At 39.7% G+C, this 9,420-nt stretch overlaps 2 protein-coding genes across 5 annotated transcripts in view; one reads left to right on the top strand and one right to left on the bottom strand.

The window, feature by feature from the left end:
- Nucleotides 1-2,084, top strand: part of RPP38 (ribonuclease P/MRP subunit p38) — a 3,924-nt gene extending 1,840 nt beyond the window's left edge. For both annotated transcript variants that reach the window (XM_019532676.1, XM_019532670.1), the window contains exon 2: nt 412-2,084. In XM_019532676.1, coding sequence (XP_019388221.1) covers nt 443-1,285 — 843 coding nt within the window. In that variant the 5' untranslated portion in view covers nt 412-442 and the 3' untranslated portion in view covers nt 1,286-2,084. The remainder of the gene's footprint in view (nt 1-411) is intronic.
- Nucleotides 2,085-7,005: 4,921 nt separating this feature from the next.
- NMT2 (N-myristoyltransferase 2) overlaps nt 7,006-9,420 on the bottom strand; it is a 44,454-nt gene continuing 42,039 nt past the window's right edge. For all 3 annotated transcript variants that reach the window (XM_019532645.1, XM_019532661.1, XM_019532652.1), the window contains 2 exons: nt 8,193-8,330; nt 7,006-8,003 (listed from right to left, as the gene is read on the bottom strand). In XM_019532645.1, the coding sequence (XP_019388190.1) occupies nt 7,983-8,003; nt 8,193-8,330 (159 nt within the window). In that variant the 3' untranslated portion in view covers nt 7,006-7,982. The remainder of the gene's footprint in view (nt 8,004-8,192; nt 8,331-9,420) is intronic.

Here is a 9,420-nt window from a genome sequence, read left to right as displayed (position 1 = left end):
GGGGGGGGGGGAGAAGGGGAGTTATTGGGAGAGTGGGGGTTGTGAGTGGCCGAAGTGTGTAGCTGGTGGCATGAAGCAGGGCCTGTACAGCCCTGTTCATGGGGCCTGGGGCAGTTGCCCTGATTTGTGGCCCCCTCCTCCACTCCAGGGACGGCCTTGTCTGTAGTGTTTCCAGTTGTTTTTGTTCACTTTCAGGTGAGTCACTTGGGTGCAAATGTCAACCTGTTAAAATGAATAAGGGAGACACTGCATAGCCAAGTATTTTGTGAAGGCCAGTGTTAAATACATATGCCTCTTGAGTTTAATTGTGTTTTAAGCTAAGGAAGTAAGAAATAAGGGCTTGTTGCATGCTCAAAGGGGGCCCTTCTTGTGGACCATTTGCTAATAAGTTCTCTCTCCTTTCATCTACAGCTGAGCTGCTAAAGCACAAAGCAGTATCAAGATGCCTATAGTGAAGGCAGGGGGTGGATCAGTACGTAAAACAAAGAAAATTTCTGTGAAAACTTCTTTAAATAACCCGTATGTTACCACATGGCGTACTCTAGAGGGAGAAGATGTGCACTTTATACTGCAGACCTTGGAAGAAAGGATTAAACACACTGGACTTAAAAAGATTGAAGTTGCAAGCAGGAAAAAAAGTTCTAATGCAATAAAACAAGCCAAAAAAACCTGTGATACTAGTGCTAGTGAACTTCTAAAAGAGAAAGAACAGGAAGGCACTCAGCAAGGGTGGACTGACTTAAATATCAGGAAGCAGCTTGCTATTGGAGTTAATGAAGTCACAAGAGCTTTAGAAAAAAATGAACTTCTTTTAGTGCTGGTCTGTAAATCTGCAAAACCTGCTTTGATCACTTCGCACCTTATTCAGCTGAGTGCAAGTAGAGCAGTTCCAGCTGGCCAGGTCCCACGTCTTAGTGAAAGCATAGCACCTGTTCTTGGTTTAACTTCTGTTCTAGCACTGGGCTTCAGAAGGAACTCTGACAGCTTTACTGAAGTAGCAGAAGCTATAATTGCCAGGATTCCTACCTTGGATGTACCATGGATTCACCATGGAAATGAGCAGTCTGTGCCAGATGCAAATAGTGGTTCTCTGGAAATACAAGCTTCCGAGCTTATGGACACTTCAGTGGAAGAGTTCTCCCTAAGCCAAAAGCGGAAGCATACTGAAAGTTATACACCAGATGCACCAACTGTAACTTTACAAACCCTCAAAGTTAAAAAGCTTGTTCCAAATCCAAATAAGATAAGGAAACCCCCCAAAAAGAAAAAACGCATTTCAAAATAACTCTTTCAGGTTCTTTCATTAAGGGTGAAGTGACTTTTTTTTTAATGCAATGTGAGAAACTGCTGTCTGTAACTAATACCCTAACAATTTAATTAAACTTAAAGATAGCAAGCCATTTGACCGATGCAAAATGAGATCAACTAATGTATTTACACAGTTGTAAGACTTTTTTCCTATTTAGAAATTAAATTGTAAATCTGTGTAAATAGTGACTTCTGATTAGTGTTTGGAAAGCTTGGGTTTAAGGATGACTATTATTAAGTACCTAAAATAAGAGAGACAGTTTTGTACAAGACATGCATTGTAACAAGTGGCATGCAAAATTAGTATTTTAAGGAAGTAATATAGTTTGAACAGAAACTATGGCATTAAATGTTACTATTCAAACAAAGGAATATCAAATTTGAAGTTTATTTGAACATATCCATGCTGGTATGAACTTCTTGTTTTCAGTTTGCTTATTTGTTCAATGCTGGTTTCAAGCAAACATCTGTAACTGGTAGTGTAAACACACTTCCCTAGGTTTGTACTGGTCAAGTATTGCATGCAAAATTGGATTTCATATATATTTGGCCTCTGATGTGCTAAATAAAAACCATGTATTTCTCATACGCAGGCCAAGATAAAATACTATTTTGTTGCAGGAAAATGCATTTTAAAAGACTTATGTATGCAAGCCACAACATTCTCTCACATAGATCTACATGCTAAATGGAAATAAAGCAAATGTCCAAATTTATTTCTCAAAGGGAGTATCTAGAAATTATTTCCAGAAAATTCAGTGTATGAAGTAAATGTGCAGATGAGAACATTGATGTGTGCTTCATATTACATGTCATACTATGAAGCTGGAAATGGTCCCATGCTTAAACAATTCCTAATAGTAAATGCGTGTTCTATTTAATTTCAGGAAATGGCAGTATTGTGCAGTAGAATTAATATGAAATACACAGTTATTTGCTAAAATCATGCAATGATAGGGAATTCAGACTGATTTGACTAATCTCAACCAAATTTGAATAATTTACTTAAATTTCATGTTATACGCAGGAGCCACTAGTACTACAAAGCCACTTACCATAATGGAGATTATTCTGTTTGTTACTTTTAAATAGAGATGGACCTTCTATGCTGTGAAACGTTCCATAGTGCGCTCACCCCACCAGCTAGGTTATCAGTATTCTGGTTTTTGTAAAATGATGTTTCAGTTAGGGACAGTAACTAAAAAGAAAAGGTCAGTAGTACTGACTCCAGAGCCATTAGTCTATCTGAAAATTAACAAACTAGTGGCTAAATTCTAACTGCTTGGGGGTGGGTGTGGGGAGGGATGAGCAGTGGCTAATGATTTCTACTTCCTCTGTGCTTCAGGGCTGTGGCTCCTTGTTGACTTGTTACATATAAAACCAATCAACCAAGTAGCTTCCAGTTCATGACAGGGATATCAAACTCATCTAGCCCTGCACACAGTACTGACCCAACTCTGGGGCTTACACTGCGTCTGGTGCATGACCTGAACTTGATACCATATATAACACAAGAGTGTCTAGGGTGCAGGTGCCTGTGCTGAACTGGCTGTGTGCTCTGGGGCTGGTCTGGATTGGGACCCAGAATAGCCCTGCGAGCTAGCTCCAGGAGCCAGCACTTGGGCCAGCCTGACACAGGCACTGCATGCAGCATGCGCTGAGCCAGGTCCAACCTATGCACCAGCCCAACTCTCTACACTGGATGTAGCGCACACAGTTGGTCTGAGCTCCACAAGCTGATTTTTAGGGCTACACAGGCCAAATCTGGCCAGTGGGCTCCCGGTCTAAGCTAACATGTAGTAGTTTGATCTTGGAATGTAGTCACTTTCAACCTAGTGTAAATAAGGGCAATAATGTATACTTTAAAATGAGATTATGGTTAGGTTTTAACTGAATCTACTTAACACACATTAAAGTACAAACTGTTGCTTATGCTGGATGCTTGAACAAGCTAAACAAGTTCTAGTCTAGGTGATGGCTCGCTCTATATAGGCTTAGACTTTGCAACATATAACTTTTAGGCACTTTGCTGCTTGGTGGAATCCAATCCCTTAGGCATCCAAGCTCTCTTGTATAATGCTGGGAAAAACTGAGTGAGAGGCAAGGATTTAAAGTGATATCTTTTATTGGGCCAACTGTATAGTTGGGATAGTTAGACAAGCTTTCAAATGCAAGATCAACATCAACTTGGAACACCCCCTAGTCCATTCTGAAGTATCCAAAGGTCTTATTCTCTAAAGGCCTAAACTTCTGTCCAGAGGAAAAAAAAAAAAGACCTGACAAAATTCTAATATAGGAAGAAATAGAAGTCTTCTGCAGACTGTGCCTGGAAGAATACTTCTACAACCTTGCCTCTCACGTAATTTCTGGACCACCATGGCTATATCACTTTTACATTACTTGGGGGGAAAAACTGAAGCACAGAAGAATGAAATCCAGAAAAGCCAGGCCTGTGTGGTGAGACACCTAAGCTGGCAAACTGGAAACTGTAAGCATGAGGTATTTCTGTTCCTTTGTGGGATGTGATAGTGGGAAGATGGGAGATTAACAGCCCTGATCTGTCTCCTGGAGCTAAGGGTAAAGAATTTAAGCTCCCCATTTTATGCCTGATGCCAGCTTTAGGTGCCAAGTCCAAAACTGGGTATGTACAGGATTGCCCAGTCTGAGCAGCTCAATGCCTAGTTCAAACCTTGCCTTTCTAGGGAATGCAAACAGTATTTTTCTGTCCAAGGCCCCTCACAGTACACTTAAAAACCCAACAGGCCTTAGAGTTTACAACAGCTACATTGCAGGCATTTTATTACTTAGTAAACCCCAGTTTAGGCCACCCTAGGTAATGCAAAGGGAAAGTGAGCCACCTCAGGATGGAATCCACAAAAGGTAGCATAGAATGAGGAGCCACCTAAAACACCACAATATGCCCCTGCTGCTTTTGAAGAAGAGTTTAGACATTGAGGGCTAGATTCAGATATATATAAGGTGCCACACCTTTCTAGAAGTCTGCCAGAGTGTTTATATGGGGGGGGGAGGGGGGTTGCACGTGTGCATATACATATGTACATGTGCATAGGTATAATGAGGTGTTAAAGTGCTCTGCCAAGTGTGAGCCAGACAGGCTAGAACTTTCTTTTGATGGGGATACTCATAGTCTTTTGAAACTGATCCTGCCAAGTAAAACACTTAAGAGCCATTGGGCCAGAGACGATATAAAGCATGACTCAAGTGTAATGGTTAAAGCTGTGTTTGGAGCCCTCTGTCACCTAGTGATTTCTGACCCATCCTCAGTATTACTCAGTATTTACTATCGCTAGCTCTTTGGTTCTTCCTGCTCAGAATGTCTTGTTCTGAAGTTGCTCTGGCAGGGGAAGCAGCGTGACCACGTAGGCGAGCTCCCCATGGTAATTGTCTCTTATATGTCCTCCATCGGAGGTCTATATTGAGCAGATTCTTTTTGGTATTGGGTGGTGGAACCGGAGCGTGCTCCATCCACTCCATGCATTGACCTGGTATTGCAGTGCTTCCAGGACCGGTGCAAAAAAAAACAGAAAACAAAAACAAAAAAAAAAACAAAACTTAACTTCCCTCCCCATCACACCTTATGCCAGATGAAGGAAACCTAGACACTTAATGCAGGAGCCAGGCTTCCGTTCCAGAGACTGAGTACCCAGAAATTAGCCCTGAAGTCCTTTATTGAATATAGGCCATCATGCTTAAAGACCTTAAAAAATAACAGGGCAAATGACGATGTTCCTTTTACCAGTAACCTCATGAAAAGAGTTTTGAGTTCTATGTGCAAGAATGAATCTCAAATGTTAAAAGCATGAGTGGTTGCTGTGTTGCTCAGCACAGTCAAGGCTTAGGAGCTTCTAGTTGTGCCTGGAAACAGAACTTCAGGCAATTCTGTGTCATAAGCCTGGGCAGCGAGGGCTTTCAGCCAGCTCCCAAGTTAGGCAATGACTGAGTGGGGGATGCTAAGGCTCTATTTTGAACTGAGGTACCTAACTGCCACTTTCAGCATCCAAGTCCTTACAGATTCCAGCCTTGGGAGAGCATGCATTGCTATGGATCTTGAATGTAAGAAGGCCTAGTAAGGTGCTGAGTAAGATGGTGGAACTTGCTGACACTGCAACAGTCAGCATGCACCTCTGGGGAGTCAGGCCACGGTATCCAAATCAGCCTTTACAAACCAAACACAAAAGGGACACTTCCTCCTCCCCCCTCACCACCTTAAACTAAGAATTAAGAATTAGAGCATTCAGGATATAGACATTCCAAATTCAATTCTTTCTTCTGTCTAAAGGGACTTGAGAACTACCTCTCAGGAAAATGATCTAACTTCCAGAACTTGGCTCCTGTACACCTTTCTGACTGAAGGTGTTCTCTGTTCTTTTAATGATTAAATCTTCTGCTAGAGAAGATAAGAATGACTACAGCATTCTGCTTACAACACACAACTGCCAGGTGGAACTGGTAGTAAGCCCCTGCTCCAAAAATATTTAAGTATTTTGTAGTAAGCACCTGTAGGAGCAAGAGCTAAAATGTAGGTCTCTTTCAGCTCAATCACTAGGGACAAGTTGTGCTCCCACTCTCAGACTAGTGAATGATTTTTATCAAGTAAGCAGCTTCACTCAGAAAGATTAAGAGATGCTCACCTCAGAACACCATACAGCTGTGGAATTTGACCTTTAACCTGGGAAATAAGGAGATGGAGGATCATATCACAGAGAGGAGAGGATGGAAAACTGTGTCACCCACATCCTGCTGTAACTACCAGGGTGCTGTGATCAAGTGGAGCAGCACCTCTGTCCAGTATGCATGCGTCTCATTGTAGCTGTGCTCCGAGAATACCTATAGGATCAGGCCTTGGCTACAGGAGCAGACTACCTAATGTGTGGATCCCAAGTAGGGCTTAAGTGCAGGCCAAGTACCCAACTACTTGACAGTGCCAAGGGTTAGATGGTTACAGGTATGCCAGAAGCATATGCCTGGGAACTTGAGTGATGAAAACTTAGGCACCTTCAATATGACCAGCAGGGCTTCTGAGGATTTAAATTTTAGACTTAGGCACCTGGGTTGGCAGTTAGGCACTTAAGTTCCTTTGCGGATCTGGCCTACAAGCCTACTGTACATAGGAATTAGAGTCCCCATCCTGCCATTATAAAACAAAGACAGGTGGGAGATAAACTGCTATACAATTCAGTGCTAAGGAGGCACAGACTACTTTATCAGTTCAAGTGAAGACAATATCAAGCATAAATCCCCTAAGCTTGGAGCAAAGCTTGCTCTGACATTTAGGATTATGGGGGTATTAAAAAGGAAGATTTATCTACACACATTACATAAGATATTCTAGTGACATCCAAAATACTTGCACAGCATGTAGGCTTCACTATCACAGTTTGGCACTTTCAGCTAGAATTTTCACAACTTCAGATTTTCTTGGTCCACATGTGACCGCACCATACATGAACTATAAGAACTGCCATCACAATGAACTATGTCACTATACTGGAATGTATATTATAAAGTGCTTCAGAAGCCTTATTGGTTGCTGAGCATTCATGGGGAGTACAGGGACAGGAGAAATTACATTTCAGGACAGGCCAGTACGTAAGCTTTCAAAGACTGAAGAGGAACATCTTTCTTTTGATTACTGGCCCTATATACAATGAAACTCCTTGTTCCAAACTCAGGATAAAAACCACTACCAGAAACAATTTATGAATACTTATTTACACAAGATACTTTGCATTAGAATTACAGACTTCATAAGAAATCAAAGTCGACAAAAGGAATATGTGCAATTCTGCAGAAGCATTGAAAACATTCAAACTATAAATAGTCGGATAGCACTACTAAAAAAAAATCTTAGTTTTACACAGAGGCTGATGTTGATTTACTGAGGAAAAACTAAGGTCTTGTGCCACAACTGTAAATTAAGTACAGTAATGTATAATCATTCCAGCAACATAGAAAATGTCTGCACTAAACAGTGCAATACTCTTAAATCAATCCACTGATCTATTGAAGATCAAAGTACAAATCTGTATTTTTATTGTTTTGGCAGCGTTGCTTATGGAGAAACAAATGCACCAGGTCAAACCAGTACATTTTCATACTGCTCCAGTTACAAAAACATCCAGGACTTTCATAATAGCTACAAATGTCATACTCCATAATTTTTCCCCCAAATGATGAAATCCATGTAAAGTGAATAAGCAAAGATACTCAAGTTTGGATCCTTCATTCTGTTACACTGACAAACATACACCACCACTTAATAAATAGAAATGCAGCAGTTCATCCACATAATAGCGAAGATTTTTGTACCCTAATCCACCACTGTAGCTCAGTTTGTACAAAACAGTCTTTTCTACAGAGTGGAAAAAATACCTTCTTTTTATCAAGGTGCAAGCTAAGCTTTGAAAATTAAATGAATGTGCTTTTATTCTTTTCATGGACAATAAGAGTTTCATGAACTTTCCATTCTATCTGAAAATGTGTAAAAAACTGGTCACATATGGTTTTCTTCGTTATTTCAGATTTAATGGACTATTTCAATTTTACTGATGTTGTGCTTTTACTCTTCTCTTGAACAACACCATTCCAAGAACTGCTATGGAAATTAAATCAACTCAAATGATGACTTCAGAGTTCTATAAACACAAGTGTCCTCATTGTAATACAAGACCAACCTACAAGAAAGAGAAAAATGCAGTACTTAGTGCAAGTATAGCAACAAAAGACTGGCTTGTTTGCATTTAATTATGGAGTTTAGACCTATTCAATTCAAACATTTTATTTACACATTATCTTCACTTTGCCATTTGTAGGTGAATTCAGTATTATCTTAGCTGCACACAGAAGCCCCTTTTCAGTCTTACCTTTTCAGATTCCATCCCAGGACATCTCCAGTTGTACAGATAATACTGCAAGTTACCATCTCCAATCCCAAACTTGAGTTTTTCCAGGAATGTTTTGTTTTCCATCAAGTCTAGTGCATTGAAGACGTCAAATCCTTTCTGGCAATATCAAAGCATTTTTTAAATTTTATTTTAAATTTCTAAATGATAAAATTTTATGTACACATAATAAATGAATATATCCAGGATTCTAATAATTTTCAATGAACAGATACAGGATCTGATCCTGTGTTCTGATGCGCATACAAGACCAAGATAACAACCAAAGGAATGCCTATATAGAGAAGAACATTATTGGAAGATTCTCTGTATGGTGCAAGGTACTCAGGGTAAAACCTCAAGATAATCCTAATGTAGGTTTTTATTGTGTCATAATAATGTAAATGTTTTGGACAGCTTTTCTGTCTGTTACATTTGCTTCTCCCCCCCATTCACTTGTCCTCTTCCAACTCCCTTCCTCTTCACCCACCCCAAATCCATTACCATTACAGAAGTCTTTTTAGTATCTAGATGTTTACAGAACTTCAGTAGCCTCATGACAGTTGCAACACTGACACTGCACAATTAAGTACTCAAAAAAAAAATCATAACATGTCTATGATAAAGTCTACACATGTAATCTTAGACTATGGGCATGCGGGCAGGGTACACTTTGCAATCTTTACTTATAACAATATCCAATTTTCTTTTCAATTTTAGACACACATATGTAGCAACTTGCATTTTTTTATCTTGCTCATACACACCTTTCTTAGTGTAATGGAAGGTCTAGTATATTTTTATTGACTTTAGCTACAGAGATCATTAAAAGCCTCAGATGGTCAGCACCTCTGAAAGAGTCTGGCATTTATTTAAGATGCCTAAATATTGATTAAATACATAATTTTACATACCCAAGTTTGAAGCTCCCAAATTATATGCATTTAGAATTGCCTGCATTAAAACCTCAGTTAAACTAACACAGAACTTACAACTGCATAAGTCTGGTATATTGTGAAGTTTATTGAGTTGCCTTTGCTGACCTACTAATTACTTTTGCTAAAAAGCAGTTTTCTGTTTTCTTCTTTAATATATTGCAGAGCAATTTGTAAGTAAATTATGATTAGAATATACTGCTCCCTGCTTCTTTCCCTTTATGTAAACCCAGGGCCAGATCTCAGAGGTATTTTAACACGTAAGGTATAAATAG

This window comes from Crocodylus porosus, unplaced genomic scaffold (genome assembly GCF_001723895.1).
Source record: "Crocodylus porosus isolate Cpor-Errol unplaced genomic scaffold, CroPor_comp1, whole genome shotgun sequence".
In the NCBI taxonomy this organism is placed as follows: Eukaryota; Metazoa; Chordata; order Crocodylia; family Crocodylidae; genus Crocodylus; species Crocodylus porosus.
This window is presented reverse-complemented; position numbering and strand designations above follow the sequence as displayed.